Source organism: Sabethes cyaneus, chromosome 2 (assembly GCF_943734655.1).
Source record: "Sabethes cyaneus chromosome 2, idSabCyanKW18_F2, whole genome shotgun sequence".
In the NCBI taxonomy this organism is placed as follows: Eukaryota; Metazoa; Arthropoda; class Insecta; order Diptera; family Culicidae; genus Sabethes; species Sabethes cyaneus.
The window spans coordinates 165576692-165602007 of record NC_071354.1 but is presented as its reverse complement, the minus strand read 5'-3'; the positions used below and the strand labels follow the sequence as shown (position 1 = coordinate 165602007).

Here is a 25316-nt window from a genome sequence, read left to right as displayed (position 1 = left end):
AACTGTGGCGAGTAGCAACAGCATATGATGAATTTTCTTACCTCCAAAAATCGAGACAGTATTATTCACAAACCCGCTTTCAAACCGCATGGTAAAAATATGGAAAACATCAAAGGACACAACGGAAGGATTTCTGCAAAGCATGAATTATAAATAGCAGAGCAGACATGCATTCAATTATGATAATCCACCAACTACTGACAACGTTAGAGTGAAACGGATAGGCGAATGGATGGGGGGATGAAAGATGGACACCAAAAGTAGTCAGCCGCTAGGAGAATTTCATACTTTCCTCTGTTTCGCTCTAATGTAACGTGCATTGTTCCGCCCCATTAAACTAATTACCTGTTTTGAACCGTATCGAATGGATCGTTGAGTCAGTAAAAGATGCCAACGTGTCTATTTTTTTAAATTAATTCTATGCTATTCATTCAGTACAACTCGCCATAAACTCTATCTTCCGAACATGAGCAAAGTAGAATATTTTCGTTGCTAACTAATAAAAGATCATAACTCATGCCTAACTGTTGGCTATAAACTGATCATTAAATGATCGCAATAATACAATCGCTATTTTACGTGTACAAGGAATTTCTTTTAATTAACGAGTACTACTTATGTGTTTGTTTTCCACCATCCAAAGGAAGCAGTTATTGGCAGATAAACTCCTGTCTGTGTCAGTAATATATACAACCAAATTGAAACGTCATCAGTCTGAGCGGTGGCACGTAGGGCACAGTGTAATTCGCAATTAATTGCATAACCGCACCAGCCCGGCTTGGCAAATCCAACATCGGCATGTAATGTTTACCATTTAATAAAAGTGAAAATACTCAGCATCGCTTGCATCCCGATTACCATTCGCATCTCAACAGGAAAACTACAAACTATTGTTATCTGTAGGCAGCGCGCACAGAAAGCATGGAGTATAACGAAACCCGTTTTCACGCTAATAAGGAAATGAATTAACCAACGTCACCTGGCTGGCAGGCTGCAGCAATATTCGAGGGTTCGTGGGAGAAATTGCAGTTCAGCGATCACCGAAGCTCTTTCTTCGCGTCATACATCCACCTGAATGCGTCCAGTCATGACTTCTTCGGCGACCCGGTAAAATCGCGCGCGACCTGAACTGATCGTGCGGTGAGTGAAGAGTGCTTACCTGGCGTAAATGCAGTTTTTGTTATTTTTCGTGTTTTCGTCGTGCCATCGCATGGAAATGCGAAACGAAGGGCTTCGCTGGAGCATAAGGTAACCTACCTCAATCGATCGGTTCTCGCATCGCCAGTTGCGGTTGAATGTTTCCGGGTGGCTGGTCGGCAGGGATGTTCGACACGTGAAAAGTGACTGATTCTGTAGAATAGAGTGTACCGTAATCGAAACGCAATGAAGAAGGTACGGTCGATAGCGGTGATAATACAGCGAGTTTTGATTACGCTGCTAGTGTTTTGGTCTGCGATGAAGGTGATCCACCATACGTCGATTGTTCCAAGTAAGTTACGTGGACCGAGTTGTGAGTGACGTGTGCTGTTAATCACTAAAGTTATGTTAATCGATTGAATTTTAGTTTAAATTGGAACCATTCGACAGTTAAAGCATGTTATGCTAGCGATGAGTAATTTGGAACAGTCAAATGGGGGTTTAAATTAGTTATTTTAAACGCGCTCGACATATGAAGATTGAATATTTTCGTGCTATTTGAGACCTAAAAATTTTCTTTTTTTTTTGTTTCAAATTTCCCGTGATGAAAAGGAATTAATTTTGATTTATTTTCTGTCTAATTAGTTTCTACCACCCACGAAGAGAACTTTGTGTTGTTGCGTAATCCAAGTTACATTCTTTATTTTTTATGTCGAGATTCGGTTTAAGACATTCAATTTTTAACTGAGATGTAGGATGAAGTAGGGGTCTGCGGGGTACGGCTGGCTTCGCGAGTAAATTTGTGATTATAAATACATGAATGTTACATTTACGGAAAGTATATTTCTCTACATAGATCCTGTATGAGTTTGGTGGCAATCAATTATGGCTTTCAATGAGTTTGGTCAATATGTTTTGTTATTCATATTCGATGGCAAATCGATACGCAGTTAATTTTTCCTAAGCACCATAAAAGGGCAGAAGATTTTTGAAAGCTTTAATCTTTCGCCTGAAAAATTTACTCACACAGTTACTACTTTACGTTGGAATATAAATGCAAGAATATTTAACAATTTAACATACTAATATATTACAATAAAAACACCCGCATATAGTTTTCTTACAAATGTTTGTACGACCTATTTGTTTTTCCCAAAACATTAAAGCGGAAAGTTTGTTTTTAAATTTATGTTGGTAAACAGCTTAAAGCGTTTCAAGTTATTGGTCATATGTACTTGAAACATTTCGTTACATACAGAGTACTTTTACATGTATGCCGCCGGTGGGTGGTCGGCCTTAACCCCATCCACTCCTATAAATTTTCCTTGGTATCGAGCAACGAGCTCAGTTCGTTTACTGCCGGCGGCATAGATCATCCTGACCATCCTCAAACAGAGCGAAGCCGGTCGGTGTTGAGTGTAGGATACCTTTAACAAACCGATTTGACCCGGCTGCTCTCATTTTCACACATACACACACGCTCGCGGCAGTACTTTCAAACTGATTTAGACAAATCCATCAAACTGCTGATGAGAAGGACACCTATTTATTTTTGTTTTTGTTTGCGTGGTAAAATGATGATGACTGTCAGGGCAATTTATGGCACTTTTGAATTAGTCAGCGAGAGTCTGAATCGGTGCCGAGCTGAGGGTGCTTTCACTTTTTACATTTCTAACTTTCCTTAATTGCCACGGCTGTAGCCTTTCTTAGGAAAAACTATAGCAATCACCGTGAAATATAATATTAAAAGTCAGCATATAAAAAACGATGGTCATAATATTGTTCATACTTTTAATATTTGATGTTCAAGTCGTTGACAGCTCTTGTGAAATTTCTGTTCTAGTATTTCAAAGAAGTTATTGATTGAACAATAAATTAAAACCTTTTATTAAAATACCATCAAAAGAAAAAGCTTGCTTTTCTTTTTGTAACAATTTTTTGACGTAGGACTACGTTTTACGGCAAGTTTTGAGATAGGGTGTCATTCCAAAAAATCGAAAAATGCGAGCGTCACGAAAAATGAAAGGTTTTGAGCGCTAATAACTCAGCGGTTTTCCGATCGATTTTCAATATTCTTACACCAATCGATCGGAAAATCTTCTAAGAATTGACCCAAATGAAGAAAAGTATGAATTCTTGATGCTGAACTATTGAAAAATTGAAAATAATGAACCTATGTTTTACCAGAATTCTCGCTTCGTGATTGGTTGGAAGATTCTTTACGATGATCTAAACCTATACCAATTTGATATCTGTGCTTGGGAAGTAAACCAAAACAAGTGACAAAGTTTCCTTATTTCAACAAGATTTCTTAACACCGCGGTTAAACCTAGACCATTTTGATGTCCTTGCTTGGGAAGTACGCCAGAGAGAGTGGCAAAGCCCCCTCGTGCCAACAGATTTCTTACGAACGCGATTAAACCAATTTGATGTCTGTGTTAGGGAAGTGTGCCAGAAAAAATGACACAAGTTCGTTGCCCCAACAGATCGCAAATTCTTTACTGAGGGACGATTAAACCTCGGCGAATTTGATATCTGTGTTGGAAAAATGTGCTACAGCTGTAGTGTTCGGTTATAATACGACTCTGTATGAATACGCATGCTTGCCGTTTCATTAGAAATGTAGTGAAAAGATGTGCTGTTGATAAAATATGATTGAATTGGTAAAATCTCTTTAACGTGGGAAACCATGGATAATAAAAATAATCTTTAATTCCAGTAAGGTAGCAGGAAAGCAATAGTTTGTGTTCTTGATTTTGTTAAATTGTTTTCAAATACACAATCTTTTGAGAATTGAACGTGTGCAATGTTACTACTTTGATAAATGTCACATACAACGCATGTAGCATGTATATATGTTGCATATAGCATGTATACTTGAAGAATCGAATAATTACAAGCATGAATACATGCTACTATCACTACAAAGAGACTTACGTAGTCCTGCGTCACCTATATATGCGGTCGTGTCTTGTACACGACCCCTCTGATTTTTTATGAAATCTTGTCACAGATAAAAAACAAATAAAAAAAATTATAGGTATTTATATCTTGTTAATAATTAAGATATTTGGTCTAAGTTATTGACTAACTTATTCTATCTCTTGAAAAGGAAAACTGTTGAAATATGGATTCTTGTCGGAACAATATTTAGAAATGTGGATTTCATGGATAATATCCATAAAGGGTGTACCTATTGTAAATAAATTTTGGTATAAAGGTTTATAGTGAAATATTTCGTGTGATTTGAATTGTTGCAAATGAACTCTACGTTTAGGAATAAAACTAGTTTGGAAGTTTTTGATATACAGTCAATTTTTTGGTATAGTTTTACTTCTTACTTCTAACCGTAATATAAACACTGGTTTTTTTTTTATAAATTTAATACCATTAAAAACAACAAATTATTAATTGTTTTAAAAACTACACTAAATATCAGTGAACTGATGTGAACTTTTCGTTTGGACATTCACGACAACCAATAATGCGTAGGGGAATGTCGTCGTGGTTGGGCCATGTTTTGGAATTCGCCTATAAGTTACGTTTCAAAGGGAATTTTGGAAATCTAAATGCATCGTTGCATAGGTCTAAGAATAAGGTATATTTCCGGAAAGTTTTGAGATGATTGCTTGAAAAATAAAAAAGTTATAGTCATTTACGTGAAGACAAAAAATGTTGTCATAGTCGGGCCATGTTGTACAGGTTGGGCCACCGCAGAAAATCTACGACATACGAATTGAAATTCTATATAGGGACATTAAAAGAATGAATTCCGTGAAGAACGGCTCATATAGGTACAAATACGTTAATTTTAATTGCATTTTTGCGAAATTTTGGCGATCTTGTAAAATCAATATTGCTCCAATCGCCTTTTCCGTAGTGTATAACTACAATGAAAAAACAACAAACATCTAGGTTTTTATCGTATTCATTTTGCTTTATTTCATCACATTTTACGTGACAGACAATCTCTAGCGATTATTGCGCTTCTGCGTTTAAAATTATGGTGGCCCAACTATGACTACTCAAGTGGCCCGACCTTTACAAATAGCGCTTTTCTAGTTTTAACCTTAACCTTCCCAAACTCCTTACTGGAGGGGCTTTTTCTATAGTCTTCGTGTGCAGCACAACACACTTCATGCATTTTCCAAATTTATCTCGATAATTGCATTTCATGAATCATTTGTTGGAGAAAAGTTCATTGCGCCTGGAAAACTTTTTTTGTAAGATTTAGTCACTGAATTCAGTACGGGTGTTTTGAATACACGATTGAAACTCACAATATTGTGGAAAGTTAGCTATCACAGTAAGAAGTTTTACAATGGTTGTAGCATAGATATCATGAGTTACTAAAACTGTAAAATCGTGATGGCCCGACCATAACAGTGGCCCGACGATAACGACAATACCCTATCTATTCCTAAGTAACAATTCTGAAATTTATCATGTTTCTCTTGTGGTTTTCATGATCAATTTCATAGAACCGCTAATGAAACTATGAGCTCCGCTAGAACTTCCTGATGACGGCTATAAAACTGCCTTCCGAGCAAGGGGCCCACTCTGCTGAAGGTCTTTATAACCACTCTAAGAATCAGGTTATAAGCTTAAGTGGTCTTATCATATTCTGCTGAAAGCTGAAAGCAATATAACCGATTATGCTTTTCGCTGTTTGACAGCTTTCGCCATTATTTAATGAACCTATTCGCTACAAAGCTATAAAGCATACGGTTTGCTCTGGTAAAAAGCAAATTCTGTCCGCCAGCTTTGTTAATATGAAAATACATCCGTGAGCAGAAAAGTTAAAGTTTTATTGTCAGATCATCCTGATCTATTAGGTTTATAATGACCATAATAAAATATCCCACAGAATTATTAATACATTTTCATAAGTCTCCGTTGGTTTGCAGCATATGCGTATTAAATTTGATCGTGCATATTGATATGATAGGTAAATAAACCCTACGTGCAGTCGAAATTTTGCAATTTTTGAAAATAAAATAAATATATTTAGTTAGTTAATCTTAATTTCTACCAAAATCATTGTAATTGCTTCTTGTGACAGGAAACCCGATTGATGATAACTTTCTTTCTGCAAAACACTTTGCGTTGATGAGTTTTGTTTGCGAGCTAAAACAAAATACTAAAATATGACATATGGCTTCGCATAAAAAATAATTCCAGTGTTTAATTTTAATATTCTTCACAATAGTAGCAATTAATCTAATTGGTCATGGTGTTACCGTTTTAATAGCTTTAAAAAACTAACAGATTTATTGTGGTTTGACAGGCATATTGTATTGCTACGCCACACATATGGTAAGTTTATAGGAGACGTGTTGCAGCCAACAAGTTTTATCGTGTTAATATAAGCAACTACAACAATTTTGCTTTATTAACAGCTTTATTGCGATTTTATAACCAGTTATAATTGTGCTTTGACTCTCAAGACTTTGATTAGTACTGCCATAAAACCTTTATAAAATTGAAGTAAAACCAGGTATAAAATTGTTACTTGGGATATGACCAGATTTTGAATTAATTTGTTCGTGATTTATGTCAAATTGAACTAGATCTTAAATTGGATTTGTATTTGAAATTGGCATAGAACGTGACATTGGGATCATTGGGATTGGTACATTGGGATTGGTACATTGGGATTAAAATTTGACTTGAATAGGGACTTGAAATATGGTTAAAAATCACTTTTAAAATTAAAGTTAAGAGAGGATTTAAAATGAGACATGAAGTTTGACTAGATGTTCCAGAATCACCGAAGACTATCCTCAATAAGCTGTCCGTTCTAGTTCGTTCTTATTTATTTACCCCGAGTAAGAAATTCAGTTCTAAGGAGCACTTGTAATTCTACAAAACAGCGATTCAATGTTGAGAATCGAGCGAGAAGTCAACCATGCCTACTCACACGCAAAAGATTATAAGAAACAGTGGCGACTCGTCCGCATGTTCAACCTGTTCATAGGACAGGCAACATAATTCAGCCCGACAAAATTATTTGCATCACTCGTTCATAATTTCGTTAGCACCGACGCATATGCAATACGAATCTAGTTTAGTTACGAAGCTGAAGAGCAAAACGTTCAACACGACGTTTGAACGTTGCTTTAGATATCACAATGAACAAACAGACCAACGCATTATTCCTGGTGCTGATTGTTGATACTAGCACCAGGAACAATATGTTGATACCTACGAAGGGGATTTGAAAATAGAGCGCGGTTGGCATGCATTATTCGCAAATTTTTTTCATTAACTCGTTCATCTTTAGCATTGAACAACTTACGCATTTACCTATTCACCTATTTGCCAACGTGTGCGTGCATCGCAGTAAGGTGGTTATTCTTGAATTTGCTTCAATAGGTAAATTGAACGAAAAGTTTCAGAGACGAGTTTGCTGGTAAAGTCATCCTTCGTATTCCGTTGCTATTTATAATGTTTATTTGACGCTTGTAATATAGTATTGATTTGCATTTTTCGCTGGTTGAACAGGTAAGCTAAACCCCCACGAGTCACCACTGATAAGAAACATAGCATTCAACACTTACGCCGCACACGCAGGCGTAAAAGAAACAGGCGCCAGTGCTGAGTGCAGACATTCTGCTACCCACACACTCCCGCACGCACATTTTCACATCGTCTTCCTGCATAGCTTATTTCCGAGGCAAAAAACTCATAGGGAATCCCTGCCCTCCTTCTGGTACTAGCCCTATCCCTATCCCTACCTCCTTCTGGTACTAGTCGGGATACGAGCAACCTTGGTGGATATCGGGTAACCAATCCTGGTGGAAGCCAAGACTGTATTATGCCGATAGGGAAGGAGGGCTCTTTTGAGCTTTGTTGGCCCACCGGCGAAATAGGGGGTTGGTGTAGCAGGCTTTGCAAGCCGCCACCATGAAAAAACTAAAGCTCGGAACGAACAACAAGGAAATTCGGACTGGAACAATCGGAAAAGACCCACGCAACGAAAAAGGATTATGGATTATAAACTCGGGACGTGAAACTGCCAATCTCTCAACTTCCAATGGTGGTGAATGACCCTTTGGGTTAAAACCACTCAAAAAAAAAAAACTTCCAATGGAGCACTTGGGTATAGCTTTCATAGTGATTAGCGAGATGCAAAAACGGGTGATTGGGTGGTGGCTAATCAATCCTTGAATGTGCAGCCCTACTAGCACGGTTGTTACAAAGTTGTTGTGGTAACCAAAATATAACTAATTTCAGTCGTAATTCGGTTGCATCAACATAATGGACCTACAGTGTGCTACTTGGGAGGTTAAGAATCAAGGGCCGGTTATGTAATATAAGCTTCATCAACGTGCACAGCCCTCACCGCAAATGTACCGATGACGACAAAGAGGAATTCTACGCGCAGTTGGAGCTTGAATACTACCACTGCCCAAAACATGATATCAAGATCGTCATCGGGGATTTCAATCCCCGGCCGAGATGCGCAGTGGCACACGTCAGAACGTGGAAAGACACAAAACAGAAGAAGATGCAGTGAAACCAAATCTTTCGGGAGAAAAAGCGCTACCTGGTAGAGCAGGAATATGCGGAATTGGAGTGGCTGCATCTTCCTCAGGAAACGTGAATGTTCTACCAGAAACTGGACGGATCCCGCAAAGGCTTTGTGCCGCGAGCCGAAATGTGTCGGGATTAGACTGGCAGTATTCTGACGGACGATCGTGAGGTGACCGATAGGTGGAAGCAGAACTTCGACGAACACCTGAATGGCACCCAGGCGGAGAACCATGGCGGCGGGGGAAAGCGATTTCGACGGTGCAACAAACGGGAAAGAGGTGCCAGCTCCAACGATAGGCGAATTTAAGGAGGCCATCATGCAGGTAAAGAACAACAAGTCAGGACCAGAAAAGCGTATGTATGCACCGGCTAATTGTTAGAATTAGGGATACGGAACAGCTTCCGGAGGAGTGGAAAGATGGAGTTATCTGCCCGATCTATAAAAAGGGCGACAAGTTGGACTGTGATAACTATCGAGCGATCACCGTTCTCAATGCTGCCTATAAAGTACTCTCCCAAATCATTTTCCGACGACTATCAGCAATTGCGAACAGATTTGTGGGAACTTATCAAGCCGACTTCGTCGAAGGTCGATCTACAGTGGATCAAATATTTACACTGCGGCAAATCCTCCAAAAGGGCCGTGAATACAGAGTTCCCACGCACCATTTGTTCGTTGACTTCAAAGCCGCATATGATTCCATCGACGGAAAGAGCTACGGAAAATCATGGACGATAACAGCATCCCCAGGAAGCTCATCAAGCTGTTTCAAACTACGATGAATGGTATTGTGCTCGGATTTCGGGTGGATTGTCAAATTCATTCGAATCACACAGAGTTTCTCATGCCTTCTATTCAACATAGCGCTACAAGGTGTTATGAACCGAGTGGATATTAACACGCGGGGCACCATCTTCAACAAATCTAGTCAATTCGTCTGCTTTGCCGATGACGTCGATATCATCTGCAGAATATCCACGGCGGTGGCTGCACAGTACACCAGACTAAAGCGCGAAACAGAAAAGATTGTCCAGTTTGAAAAAAAAAGATTCGGAGGCGTATTATCAGCGGAAGTCGTGCTTACTATGGGCCCACCAAGCAATTGCGGTGGAGCAGACTAAGTCCCCGTACAAAGTGCACCCGGTACAAGACGCTTCTCTTCTCCTCTGTTGGGTACTCTTACCACTGCGTCCATTATTTTGAACTATTGTGGTATGCCCCGTTTCATTATTTTACTGTGCGCTTCGAGGTAACCTATCACTTATTGATATTGACACACTTAGTGGTATTGAATACGCGAGCATAATTTGGCAACCATGCTATGAAGTGCATAAGAAACGAGTCGAACGAATTCAGAAAAAAATTATACGCTATGCCCTTCGGAATTTAGGATGGTCTGGAGAGATGCCCGATTACAAGTCGTTATGCATGTTGATTGGAACGGAAGCTTAGAGAGCAGACGACGTACCACAGATGCTCTTTTCCTAAAGGATCTACTCAGCGGCAGGTATAACTCGCCATATCTGTTGAGTCAGATAACCGTGTACGATGGACGTTCTTCGTTGAGGCGGGTTAGGCCTTTCCAATTGACAAATAGAGTCCAAAACTATGCTAGAAACGAACCAGTATATAGAATGATGTCCATATTTAATAATTATCGCGATATTGTTAATGTTCAAATGACAAAGCAGCAAATTAAGTGTAGTTTTAGATTGTTTTATGTAAATTTTATGTGATAAATAATTATTTTTAATGATGATAACGGGCGAAGCCTATCAATCAGTTAATCAATAAATAAATAAGGCTGGTAGCTGGAGCGAGACATGTGCCAATCAGGGATGACTAGGTTTATAAACCTAGTATCCTGATCGGCAACGCCGACCAGATCTCCCCTTTTTGAGATACTGCAGCCTGCGTACTATTTGTGCTCCACGATAGCAGAGCAAGTGTTCCGAGGTCAAATATCATCTTGTACGAAACTGAGATTCCGAAGATGATATTTACTCGGATAATGTCCTGCCGCAAGACCGGTAAGCTTGCTGAGATCTCTCTTATTGAGACTCGGCAACTTTGGAGTAACCTAGGGGTGGATACTCCTCGTTATATATTCTTTTTATAGATTGTTTGAGCGATTGTACAGCCATCCTACTGGCCATAACTGTTCCGCTCTCCTTTTGTTTCAGTCCACCCTCCAGCACACAGTTAGAGATCAGGCAGAGTGAATCTCGACCCGTGAGTAGAGAGTAGGAGCCACATCTTCGTTTGTCGACTCACAACGAGTTGGCGTGTTGAGGATAGACGAGGATCAGGACTGAACCTCTGCTAGCGAGTCGTTCAAGTCCTGCTCCTCCCCTACTCTCCTCTCCACCTCATTCGTTTTGTTTTTCGGCAGAGAGAGCTTGCACGGTAAGAAATCGTCCACTGCACCAGTGACCAGCTTGATGCAGCAAGGGCAAATTGCTGTGGAGGGCGCCCTGGTACTCCACAGGCTCCGTTGCGGCGAGAGAAATTATAGACCCCCCTCCACCATTCATCCCTCGGCACGGGTCGCATCACACCTTGGATTAGGGGTTTATCCATTCAAATTTTTACATAATAGCCATAGATAACAGCTATTACAACCATTTCCTTTAGGGGCTTTGGACCCTCTGCTTTGGTTCCTGGGAGTCAAGAGAACCGTCCGGCAGGCGGAGAGTTTACACTTCAGCCTTTGCATGAGTGCCCCCTTCTCTGTCCGCATACGACCTTAGTTTTCACCGGTTGTCCGATTTCCACTAAGAAACGTATCCCGGATGGTACCACGAGGAGGTCGAGATAGGAGTTGCTAAATAAGGGGCTGTGGAACCTCTAGGTGGTTCTGGAGCGCATTATTCAGCCATTTACCATCCTACAAGACGCTTATTAGACCGATTGTTCTCTACGGGCATGAAACATGGACAATGCTCGAGGAGGACCTGCGAGTGCTCCGAGTTATCGAACGACGAGTGCCAAGAACGATCTTCGCTGCGTACAGGAGAACGGAGTATAGAGGCGGAGGATGCACCATGAACTCGCACAACTCTATGGAGAACCCAGTATCCAGAAGGTGGCTAAAGCTAGACGGATACGATGCGCAGGGCATGTTGCAAGAATGCCGGACAACTACCCCGCAAAGATGGTGTTCGCCTAAAATCCGGAGGGAACAAGACGACCAGGAGTGCAGCGAGCAAGATGGTTAGACTAGGTGGAGCGAGATCTAGCGGAAAGTACTCGGTGTCCGAGGAATTGGAGAGCGGTAGCCCTCAACCGAGTTACATGGAGAAACTTTGTTCAACAGGCTTTGTCTTAGGTCGGAAAGCCACCTAAAAAGAAGAAGAAGGCTATCTTTCTGTAACCGTTTCGTATACACCAAAAACATGAAAATGCTTGCTTTTCAACTGATTAAATGGCGGCTTCCCACACACCTCCCAAGTGTGCAGCTTTTGGAGCGTTTTAGTTCTAATGAATTATTTTTTCACTTCACTTCAAGTTCCATCAAGTTCTTGTAGTCTTTGTTCCGTATAAGTCGTTTTTACCCGTCAAAACATCAGAGCAAACGGAATTGAACGAAAAATTGACAGTAATAGCTGGGCTTTTGTGTGGACCATAATCTTAACTCAAGAGTTACGTTTGTTTTTTTGTACTAAAACGGAGGTTTGTGCTGTTGTTATTGAAATAACTATTTCCTGGTTATGCGCATATCAGCAACAACAAATTTTTTATAATTGATCCACCTTTTCACGATTAACGTGTAAAAAAAGAAAGAATAGAATCTACAATTACTGAAAGTTAACTATTACACGAAAATTCAGTCTTATGCCATTGATTATAAAAAATACACAAATAAATTCTTTAAGCTTCGAAAATACACGTTTAGCCGGTACGGTTTCGGTGATATCTTCCATGCTTTTTAAAATTGATATAACTTTAAATGATATAGTTATATAATCGAATTATATCTACTGAAAATTCAAATTTCGATATGCGTGAATCAACTATTATCAATATAATGTTTACATTGTATTTCTAGATTGAATGGAACTAGCTTGTAGTTGTGATACTATATACAAAGAAAAATGGAAGATGAATTTTATGCTCGTAAAAATACGTTGCAATCATTTTCCAACTATCAGTCACTACCAAAGTTTTGCGTGTATTTATATTCGTAATAAAAATTACCCTACTTGCAGAAGCGATCCTCGACTCGTGCGATAGACCGTGCAACCGAGCAGACTGGCCCCGCATCTGCCGATACAAGCTGGTAGTGGAAAAACGTACCGTTTTCAAGTCCTCGTGAGTAGTTTCAATATTTATTATTCTCCTCGAAATTGTTGCATTAAAATCCGGATATAACAAAGGGTGCGACAGCACCATCAACGAAGTAATTAACCAACCAAAACACTATCCTAGCTAGTTTGGTCAACAAACGAGCGGCGGCCGCGTTTTCTTTCCCTACGGCTAATTGAGCTGCTGCTGCTGCAAGGAAAGGAACGCCAGCCCCGCTATACCGGAGCTGTATTTTCGCTCAAAATATAATGCGTTCCGCTTGTTTAATTACAGAGTGGATCATAAAAGTATAATTAGCGACGCTGAACCGGCTGGCGCTGTCGATGCCGGGCAGTTCGCTGGTGGCAGAACTGGGGCCGATGACTACTACCTTGTCAACGGAAAGCACACCGGACCGACGCTGAGCGTGTGCGAAAATGATTTCATTGTGATTGACGTCGAGAATCGCGTCCCAGGCCAAAGTATTTCGATTCACTGGACCGGCCAAACTCAACGCCATACGCCCTTCATGGATGGGGTACCGATGTGAGTAGGTGGTGTACCGAACGGGTGGGTGACTTTTTGCAAATTTTCAATGGAAACGCCTGGTAGTTGAAGCTTACCGTCTCCATTGATGTTGATTTAGCGCTCACTTGACGACATACACGGAATGATTGGTTTAATCTGTCAATGTCATTGGGCAAACTTTGAATATTTTTATTTTCTACTATTTTAGGGTTACCCAATGTCCGATTGCGAGTTACACCACCTTTCAGTACAAATTTCAAGCAGACCGTGCCGGAACGCATCTGTACCATGGCTTCTCTAGTGAAGAACGAAAAATGGGTTTGGTTGGTGGCTTGCTCGTTCACACGGTTCATGAACAAAGAAAGCATCCGTTGACTAAAAACATTCGAGGAGATAAAATCTGGATTATATCCGAAGGCAGCGGATCGCTTCTGATAAACGGCAAGAGTCGACTGCTTCAACCGGTTCTGGCTGGTGGCGTGAAATATCGATTCCGTGTCGCCTACATTGCTCCGGTCGATGAAACGAGGTGCGAACGATGGCTCGAGATACAAGACCATCATCTTACGGTGGTTGCAATCGATGGAAATCTAATAGAGCCACTGGTAGTTCAGCGGATGGCCCTGTCGGATGGGGATCGTGTTGATTTCATATTACAAACTGCCACTTCGGCGAAGGACTATCAGATACGGTTGTTCGCTGGCAGCGAGGATGGCAAAAATGGTACCTGTTTCCAGCGTCGTAAAAACATTTTGTCGAACAGGTTTAAACTCAGGATGATTGCAAACGGTGGTGAAGGTGAGTTTGTCATTTTCTACTGTAAAATTCTCCGGTATATCAGAGTAATGAAATTAGTTGGTTTAATCCGGATTTATATAGTTATGAACTACAACAGGTATAGAAAATTTTTAATGCAAATACTAGACAATTGACTAATAGGGTCGGGAACCATAATGGAAGAGTCACTATTACAACCATAGACATAATTGTATTACATCGAATATTCAGCCTGCGTTATAGCTTATTTTTGAGTCAAAATATTCTACGCGGTTTCAATTTCGAACAGCGTGGTCCGCCCAGCAGAAGATCAAAGACGAAACAAATTAAATTGAAACCGACAACTGCAGTTGTCTCGTTTTCAGGTTTGTATTTTGGTTTTTCGCTTTTGATTTCATCGTGCTGCACAGCGATATCAGTGGCCATTGGAAAAATACCGCTTGTTACCGGTTTTGCCGTTTCTGTTGAGTGGTTTTACTAGACGTAATTCTGATTATAATTTTAATTAGCACCTTGTATTTCAAGCATTACAATTGCCCTGTCGAGAACGCAAACTGCAATGATAATGATCAAATCATTAGGACGCGATGTTCGCATTACCAAGTTTCATCTAAGCCGTGCACTTTTTATAGCAAAACGATTTAAAAGAACTTTTAACTTATTCTTACAAGATTTTGTTTCGAACAGAAATAGTGCCAAATAAATGCCAAGATCAATATGCATTATTTTTGTTTTCCCCGAGTTTTTGTTTGATGCTTTGAATTACTTTTCGAAGGAAAATTTCAATTAATGGTTTTTGCTATGCAACTGAATGATTTTCATCACACTGCGCGAAGGGAAAATAAAAATAATACCGAGATATGCTTTTCTCACCAATGAGACTTATATAAGTGTCGAAAAATTTCTGAGTAATAAACACAAGTACAAAACGCGCTTACGTCTTCGCTGGTCGTTCGTTCGACATGCTTGGTACGTAACAAGCCTATCTTTATACACTTAGTGCAACTCGTGGCTCATGTGGCTAGGTCACACTTCATCCTCAAGTCTGGTAACAAGTGACCGCAATGTATTAAGCGCAAGAGTCTTCGCTTCTTACCGTAGACTGTCACCAGGTGAATCAGTGTCTTGTAGATTACAAACTTAATGCGAGCTTGTAGTTCAATGCAGTTGGAGTCTATTTTAATTATCTTACAGGTTTTTACATCGTCGGCTTAAAAAGACTGGAAGCCTGGTGGCAGAACAGTTGCCAGTTCATTTACAAAAAGAAAAAAGAGCAGCGGCCTAAGGCTGCTCCACTGTGGTACACAAGAGATGAACTCGGACCCGATCTTCACACTCATCCTATGGTGTATTAGGTACGAGTGTAGCCACTTGAAAAACGGTGCGGAAACTTCCAGCTTTTCAAGCCTTGTAAGGAGGATACCGGGCTGGTAAACGGCTTGGTAATGCGTACCTTCGGTGCCTTGTGCACTGGGCATAAAATAGACCCCACAGTGGTTCACAGCCTCTTACCTAGCAACTCCTACCCCTACCTCCTCGTGGTACCAGCCGAGATACGAGCAACCTCGGTGGAGATCGGGTAACCAACCCCGGTGGAGGTCGTATGCTGACAGGGGAGGAGGGCTACGTCAGCCCTCCGGCGATACTGTGTGGTTGGTTGCGGGCTTTGCAAGCTTGAACCACTAAAAAAACCAAAGCAATGGACTCCGTAAGTAATAATAATAACTCTAATCGGAACAATCGGCAAAGACCCAGGCGACGAAAACGGACTAACGATTGGAAATTAGGAACATGGAACTGTCGGTCTCTAAATTTCCTCAGAAGTACCCACGTGCTTTCTAAAGAAGTGAAGAGCCGCAAGTTCGACATCGTAGCGCTGCAGGAGATATGCTGGAAAGGAACGATGGTACGTACGTATAGAGATGGTCATACCATCTACCAGAGCTGCGGCCATACACACGAGCTGGGCACAGCTTTTATAGTGATGGGCGAGATGCAGAAGCGGGTGATCGGGTGGTGGCCGATCAACCCCCGAATGTGCAGATTAAGAATCAAGGGCCGATTCTTCAATATAAGCATAATTAACGTGCACAGCCCTCACCTCGGAAGTACCGATGATGACAAAGACGAATTCTACGCGCAGTTGGAGCGTGAATACGACCGCTGCCCTAGACATGATGTCAAAATTATCATCGGGGACTGTAATGCTCAGGTTGGTTAGGAGGAGGAATTCAAACCGGTGATTGGACGGTTCAGCGCCCACCCGCGAACGAACGAAAACGGCCTAAGACTTGTCGACTTCGCCGCCTCCAAGAACATGGCCATACGTAGTACCTTCTTCCAGCATAACCTCTACCATCGGTACACCTGGAGATCACCCAACCAGACAGAATCACAAATCGACCACGTTCTGATAGATGGTCGGCACTTTTCAGACATTATCGACGTCAGAACCTATCCGGGCGCTAACATTGATTCGGATCACTACCTAGTGATGGTAATAATACGTCAAAAACTATCTGTTGTGAACAACATACGATACCGCCGCCCGCCACGGTATAATCTAGCGCGACTGAAGCAACCGGAGGTCGTCGAAAACTACGCGTTATCTCTCGAAACCGCGCTGTCGGAAAAGGGTGAGCTGGATGAAGCCCCTCTTAAGCACTGTTGGAATGCAGTGAAAACGACCATTAAAAGCGTGGCGGAGAACGTCCTAGGTAGTGTGGCACCGAATCGACGTAACGAATGGTTTGACGAGGAATTTCTTCTTCTTCTTCAGCAGCATAGAGCCGGGGTGGCTCGTGCTGTTTCAAGCACTCGTCTCCATTCAACTCGGTCTTGGGCCACTCGTCGCCAATTTCCTAGTCGTATCAGAAGTCGCAAATCGCTTTCGACCTGGTCGAGCCATCGTGCACGTTGGGCCCCCCTGTTCCTGGTGCCGGTGGGGTTGTTGAAGAGGACTATTTTCGTCGCACAGTCGTCCGGCATCCTTACGACGTGTCCGGCCCACCGTAGCCTGCTAACTTTCGCTAGATGTACGATGGGAGTCTCCCGAGCAGTGCCTGTAGCTCGTGATTCATACGCCTCCGCCACTCTCCGCTTTCAGTTTGTACTCCGCCAAATATCGTCCGCAGTACCTTCCGCTCAAACAAGGCAAGGGCGCGTATGTCCTCCCTAAGCAGCGTCACGGCTTCAAGTCCATAAAGAACTACCGGTCTAATAATGATTTTGTACATTGTTCGTGCGGCGGCGTATGCTTCCTGATCGTAGCGTTTTACGAAGGGCAAAGTAGGCCCGATTTTCCGCTTGGATGCGCCGCTGGATCTCCTTACTAGTGTTGTTGCCGGCGGTCACCAGCGATCCCAAATACACGAACTCTTCTACCACTTCTAGTTCGTCGCCGTCAACGGTTACCGTCCGTGGGAGGCGCGCATTTGTTTCCTTTGAGCCTCTTCCTTTCATGTATTTGGTCTTCGACGCATTTATTTTTAGCCCAATTCTCCTAGACTCCGCTTTCAGTCTGGCGTAGATTGCCTCCGCCGTCGCAAAGTTCCTGGCAATGATATCGAAGTCATCTGCAAAGCCTAGAAGTTGGCTACTCTTGGTAAAAATCGTGCCTCTCGTTTCAATGCCCGCTCGTCGGATCACCCCCTCAAGAGCGATGTTGAACAGCATGCAGGATAGACCGTCACCTTGTCTCAACCCTCGTCGCGTCTCGAAGGGACTCGAGAGTGTCCCAGAGATGCGTACGAAACACATCACTCGATCCAATGTAGCTCTGATCAGTCGCGTCAGTTTGTCCGGAAAACCGTATTCGTGCATTATCTGCCATAGCTTGTCTCGATCGACTGTATCGTATGCTGCTTTGAAATCGATAAAGATGTGATGCGTGGGCACGTTGTACTCCCGACATTTCTGCAAGATCTGTCGGATAGTAAAAATTTGGTCCGTAGTTGCGCGAACCCCCATGAAACCCGCCTGATAATTCCCTACGAAACCTTGTGCTATCGGTGACAGCCGGCGTAACAGGATCTGGGAGAGTACCTTGTAGGCGGCATTAACCAGCGTAATACCACGATAGTTGCAGCAGTCTAGCCGATCACCCTTTTTGTAGATGGGACAAACCACTCCTTCCATCCATTCCTCCGGTAGCTTTTCCTCCTCCCAAATCCTAGAAATAACCCAGTGTAGAGCCTTTGCTAGCATTTCTTCGCCATGTTTATAAAGCTCTGCCGGTAGGCGGTCCTTCCCAGCCGCTTTATTGGTCTTCAGCAGCCTGATTTCTCGTTTGACTTCTTGGAGATCAAGTGCTAGGACATCACTATCTTCCATGGGCGCTCCTAGGTTAATTTCCGTTCCGCCTCCTTCTGCGACTTCGTCATTGAAGTGTTCATCGAAGAACTGCTTCCACCTGTCGACCACCTCGCGCTCGTTTGTAATTAGATTCCCTCCCTCGTCCCTACACATGTCAGGTTTCGGTGTGTAGCCCTTCCGAGTTTGGTTCATCTTCTCATAAAACTTGCGCGTGTCATTAGCTCGCAATAGTTGCTCTAATTCTGGTTTGACGAGGAATGCCAGCAGATATGGCTGAGAAGAACGCAGCGCGGGTACAAATGCTGCGTGGAGCCACCCGTCAGAATTTGGAGCGATACAAACAGAAGCGGAGGCAGCAAACCCGACTCTTCAAGGAGCAGAAGCGCCACCAAGAGGAGAAGGAGTGCGAAAAACTCGAACAGCTGTACCGCTTTCACGACACATGGAAGTTCTATCAGAGACTCAACGGATCTCGCAAAGGCTTCGTGCCGCGGGCCGAAATGTGCAGAGATAAAGATGGAGGTATCTTGACTGACGACCGTGCGGTGATCGAAAGGTGGAAACAGCACTGCGATGAACACCTGAATGGCGTGCAAGCGGAAGGCCATGATAACGGAGGAAGTGACCATATTGGTGCAGCAAGCGACGAAGATTTGCCACCCCCATCGATAAGGGAAGTTAAAGAAGCCATCCAGCGGCTGAAGAACAACAAAGCAGCGGGAAAGGATGGCATTGGAGCGGAACTTATCAAAATGGGCCCGGACAAGTTGGCCGGCTGTCTGCATCAACTGATTGTCAAGATTTGGGATACGGAACGACTACCGGAGGAGTGGAAAGACGGGGTTATCTGCCCTATCTACAAGAAAGGTGATAAGCTGGATTGTGAGAACTGCCGAGCCATCACTATCCTGAATGCCGCCTACAAAGTGCTGTCCCAAGTCCTCTTTCATCGACTATCGCCAATAGCCAATAGATTTGTGGGAAGTTACCAGGCCGGCTTTATTTTCATTTTTGATTTGTATTTTTTTGCATGATTAAGTTAAATACAAATATTTAGAATTATTTTAGTTTTTTAATCTATCTTATTTCCGTAAAAATTGTGATTTTGGTAAGTAAAACGGTAATTTTTACTTCATATTCAATACAGTCTAGCAAAAAAGGGCCGACCTGGACCGATGCGATCTCAATTAATTTCGGTGGCCAATATATTTCTAAACATCCATACAAAATTTCATGTGCTGCTTTTGAGCAGTTTTCACGTTATTGACATTTGAAAAAAGCATATATTTTTAGAAAAACTGTCTGTAGCTTCAGAACCGAAGTAGATAGCGACCTGATTCCTTAAGATTAAGATTTAAGAAAAAACGGATTTTTTAGGTCCACCCCGACCAAAAAACTTTAAATTGCCCCAGTCCATCAACCATAAAAGATAGGGCTTTTATTTCTTTAGCAAAGTTACTCAAAATTTAATGTTCTTTAACTTTGCTGAAAATTTTATTCAGCTAACTTCAATCATAAAAAAGTTTATATTTTGCACACGCCTACTATGATGGTCACCCTAATGCCATATACAGCAAAAAATGCGAAAGTTGAAATAACAAATTTTCTCCGAAGATACTTTATACCTAGGACTAACGGTTTAAGCGTAATTACTTTTGTCCACCTAGATTTGGGTTTCAACCCGCGGTGCGGCGGTAGCTCTAGCCTCTTGATATCCATGCTCTCCATGCTCTGACATGTCGCAGTGATACCCAAAGTGTGGGTACTGGCCGGGATTTTCTTATCACTCACTGATCGTGACTACAGCAAAAAAGTCCAATATTGGCTGAAATCATTAAGAATCGTCCCCCGCATGTTTGTACCCAAATGTTTTACTAACTAAACTTCCGATAGTTATATTAGATAGCCTAATACATAATTTTATTTTATTCTAACAATGCTGTCACTCCCAATATATGCGTCACACACTTCGTGGCAGCACGGGTGCCAATTCCAGCTGCCATTGCCCCGAAATATTTATGGTCTATATCAGCAGTTTCCAACCTTTTTTGGCGAACCCCCATTTTGAAAATGCGCGAAGACTGCACCAGGTGATGCCAGTGTTTTTTTTTTTTTTTTTCTAAGTTTTAGGGGTGTTAATGAAACGATGTTTTGTTAGAAAATGTGTTCGAGCTGTTACGTCTGTTAGTCTATGACTAAATCATGTCTTTGAAGTACTTGTACCTTTTCGAACAACATTATACCCGTACCTCCTCCTTAGTTGTTGTATTCCTTAAAAATCATTTTACAGTTGGGAGATCACCGCAACCAACAAAATGCAGCAACATTTTTCCGCAACGCACCGCAACGGATATATGCAGCACATCTTTCTAAGATGCCTCGGGACAAACTAGCAGTTCAAAGGTTCTAGAATATTTCCAGAGTGCAAAAATTTGAAGGTTTCGCTGTTGTTCATTGAAATATCAATCGATGTAATTCATAGTGTTAAAATCTACACGAAATATTACATCGATAATGTTTGAACGATAACGTAGAACCGTTTGCTTCCTACGAAAACACTGCAAAAATGCACCATACTGTTTACAGCAAGATTCTGCATCGTCTCACCAGGCAAAAGCTACACAGGCTTGGTGTGAGAACAATTTATCGTATTTTATTTCTTCTAAAGAGTGAGCTGCCCCTTCACCAGATTTGAATCCTTTCGATTTTTATGCATGCGGTTACATGCTAGGCAAACTATATGGGAGCACCTAATGATTGACCGCTCTCTAAGTACCAAAAAGTAGTTAAAGTAAAGAGAGAAAGATTTGAGTTGGAGTAATTTAAGATGGTATGGATATACTTTCACGAAATAGACTTACAGATAAAATTTATGCAAGCGTCCTATTTTTGTGACCTACTACACTTTACTATACAGGGTCAGCACTTTATTGAATTTTTCAGGAAAAACACTGGATTGAAGCACAAATTTTGAAAAATTGCTAGAACATTGTATCTCCTAGCGGTTTTTAAATTTTTTTTAGAAAGCTGAGAAGGTTTTACGTAACAAAAATTCGTTTTTAGTCATTTATTAGATTTATCAGTCTTACTTTTGAGATACAATGTTTAAAAGTTAACGTCAAGTTAACGTTAAATTGTGACAATGAGCATACTAATGCGTAGTGGCGTATCTTGCTGTATATTAATTATAGAACGGTTGATTTCTGATTTAATGAGGACATTTGAAAACTTTCGGCGTGCCTTAATGCGAAATTTAATGCGATTTTGTTATTGCATTGCATCTACTTTAATTAGAAGGATATACAATTTTGATTCCATATTCATTTATATGCGATTTATTACATACTTCGATTTACGATATCTGGTTATCTGGGTTGTTACGGTTCAATGAAGACACATAGTGCTTTAACCGTTTTACTTGTGGCAAAGAAAGTGGTTTCTCTTTGCCAAAAATAAAACCTTTAAAACTGGATGCGGACCATAAATAATATTTTAGTTATCTTAGATATCTTAGCAGCTGAGCGTAGTTAGCTTCTTCTGTTTATTATTATTATTTCATAACGTTTTTGGACTAGTTTTAAAAAAAAGTTCAAAGTATTATGTTTTAAATAAACACGGTTAGTGATCAGATAAAAAATTAAAGCAGGGTTTTGAGTAAGAAAGACATGATCATAGCATGTACACTTAAAAATTTTAGAAGGACATTACCGAAAAATGAAAGTCAAGAATGACTCTAGAATCTAAATCTGAAATGAAAATTGTTTAGACCAGACTCGTGTTTTGTCTTGACGATTTGTCCCATTCCGTTTGGACACTATCAACACATTTGTTTCATTGTTTCTTCTACCGTTTCCTCCGTTGATTGTACAAGCTATCGGTATAAAAAATTATAACCAAATGATTCTTTCAAAAATTTTCGACGACGATTTCCTCTTAACGCGTCGTTACAGCTTAAAGTAACTAGAAATGTTTTAAACCAACTAGAAATGTTCCCCTTCAATAGCACAGATAGCAATAAAAACTGTAACCAACAGTACCTAGTAGTGACGCTGTATCATCCAGACCATAGCTTCCCATATCCGGATAGAAATGATTAAGTTTAAATTTAATTTTTAATCCAACCACCTTCCTTTTAAAAACTCTATCTCTCGTATCCCTATTGTAGGCCCACTTTCACAGGAAGTGGCCTCGAATGGACTGTACCCAAATCAGCAACAGCAGCAGCATCCGTTGGGATTCAACGTGGGACGGTCGATTTGCGAGGAAACCCCTTTTTCGATCGGATCCCAGCAGCAGCAGCAGCCGCAGTACCGACAACTTTATGAGCAGCAGGTCTGCCTACTCGGTGCCAGGGCCAGTAACGATGACGACACCGCCGGAAAGGATAAGTTTCCGCCGCTGCTGCGTACCGTCGACAGGCAGATTAAACTGATTCTTTCGAAGCAGAAAATTGAAAGGGAGATCTTTGGTGGTAAGCCCCAGCCAGCGTTAGCGGACGTTTTTCATGCTGTGAAACATTGTAAGGTGCCAGCTTAAAGCTTTTTTTATAAACAAGAATTTTCTCGTTTTTTTCTACACATGACAGCGGAGGTTTGGTTTTCCCTGCTTGTAATTGAAAACATTTTTGCCAGTATCGCTAAACCGGATTTATAACTCTTGCAAGCTAATAAAAACTGACACCTTAACGACTCTCATAAAAATCGAAAGAGTTTAAACTCTTTTTTATTACTTCTAGAACATTTTCACGATATCTCCTACTCCGTCAATGGATTTAGTTTCATCTTTCCTACGGTGTTGATGCTGTCAAACATTCGGGATGGCGAGTTAGTGCCACACCTTTGTGGTAATAGCAGTCGCATAAATAGCGCCAACGGTCACAGCCAACAGGTGCCAAGTAAATGTCATTGGCCAACGACGCTTGACAAGTCATGCGAATGTGTTCACGTTGAGACTATCGAAACAGGTCATCGAGTTGAATTGGTATTAATTAACGAAGGTAATGTCTCTCTAGGATTTTGTTTCGGAATCAAAAATGTTATTGCTTCGTTGCCTACGTTATCGCAATTTCTTTGAGAAAGTTTTCCAATTTAATTGCCTCTAAGTCCCAATGCCAGACGACTAGAAAGCCATTTCACATTTTAATAAGGCCACACGAAACAAGATTATATCATCCCAGTTACGAATTGAAAGCGTTCTGACTACATAACTCATTACTATCTTTTCCACACACACGCAGATCCGGATTCTGACCATTCCTATCATCTTCACGGCTACCGATTCTATCTGTTGGCAGCAACCCGCTGCTCTGACAAGGGTTGCTTAAACCAGGTGGGTGCTGCCTGTCTCGTCGTTTCACTACCGAATTTAAATTTGTTACCGCTTTTTACATGTGGCTGTTCGTGTCGTTCCAGCTGGAAGCAGTGCACCGGAATTTCGACCGGCCAATACAGAGGGACACGATCAAAATCGAGAAAAGGTCATTGGCGGTGCTGCGATTTGTTGCTGCCAATGCCGGTCTGTGGATGCTGCGAGATCTGGGCGCTTGGTCCGGGTGGTCACGGGGGCTGGATGTGCTGCTCAGTGTGACAGACACACCACCACAGCAAACCGGTATCGATTTTCCACCAGGTTTTCCTACCTGTCGAAATTTTATAGGACCAAAGTATTTTCTTATTTAGAGTGCTGAGTGAATGGGCTGAGATGAAACAGAGTAGCTGGTGGAATGATTCCGGGATTCTGAGAAACTATCTTTGTTAGTATGAATTGACGCAAGTTTTCGGTTGGTGTTAGCACTATAGTTTAATTTTCAATTGATTCAATTGTTGATAATACGTGTCGTTGTTATTTGGTCTCGTAATATGAAAGTATAGTATTATTTATTTACATTTTTCACCTGAAATGTTAGAGTTGTTATGCAGAATAACTAAATAAATATTTATGAATTATAGCGTATTTTTAAATTATTGATTAGAGATTAACATATCTGATATATTTTAAATTTAGAAGTTATTTGTAATTGATGTTTTTCAAATTGAATAGAATAATTTACCATTCGGGGGGGTAGGTGGATATCATTGAGGTATAGTAGGAATATTAAGGGGCCTAAATTACTTCCATGTGAAACTCCAGATGTTGCGGCAAAAAATATCGATTGCGAGTCACAATCGGGTCATTCGTGACTTCTGCGGGGTTGGGTTTTAAACCGGGGTCCTCGGCGTGAGAGGCGTGAATGCTAAGCACTACGCCGGGACTGACCCCTAAACCATGAGGTTGGTGTTTGTAGAGTGAAATAAAAACATGTTGTTCCTCCGCAATATAATTATGACAATTGTGAGTGAAAAAGTTGAGTGTAATATTTTCGAACAACTGGGAAACGGAGCACAGAGACGCGATTCCATGGTAGTTGTAGCAGCTTACCTTATTTTATTTTTGTGCACAGGATAGATGAAGGATTGCTTCCAGCTTTTAGGAAACGTACCTGAGCTAAGTGATAGATTGAATGAAGATTTAATAAACGTAGGATTCAAGGGTACGTAGGAATTTTAATATCATGTTTTTTGACTCATTTCAATTTTTTTTAAACGTAAAAGACGAATTGATTAGGGTGTTTTAGCATTCTAAACGTTGCACTTCAGCAACACTTATTAAAGGCAAAACAAAGTGATGAAATCAAAGTTCGCGACAGCCGGTTACCCGCCGTAGACTTCATCTGTTGCCAGGAAAAGTTATCGTCAACAGA

The 25316-nt window shown here is 41.3% G+C and overlaps 1 protein-coding gene across 1 annotated transcript; it reads left to right on the top strand.

The window, feature by feature from the left end:
* Positions 1 to 1383: 1383 nt before the first annotated feature.
* Positions 1384 to 24255, top strand: LOC128736295 (uncharacterized). The gene is made up of 9 exons (XM_053830771.1): positions 1384 to 1489; positions 2304 to 2309; positions 12883 to 12985; positions 13253 to 13504; positions 13695 to 14284; positions 22743 to 23048; positions 23313 to 23573; positions 23814 to 23905; positions 23989 to 24255. The coding sequence occupies exons 1-9, from the start codon at positions 1384 to 1386 to the stop codon at positions 24253 to 24255; spliced, it is 1983 nt and encodes a 660-aa protein (XP_053686746.1).
* The last annotated feature ends 1061 nt before the right edge of the window (positions 24256 to 25316 follow it).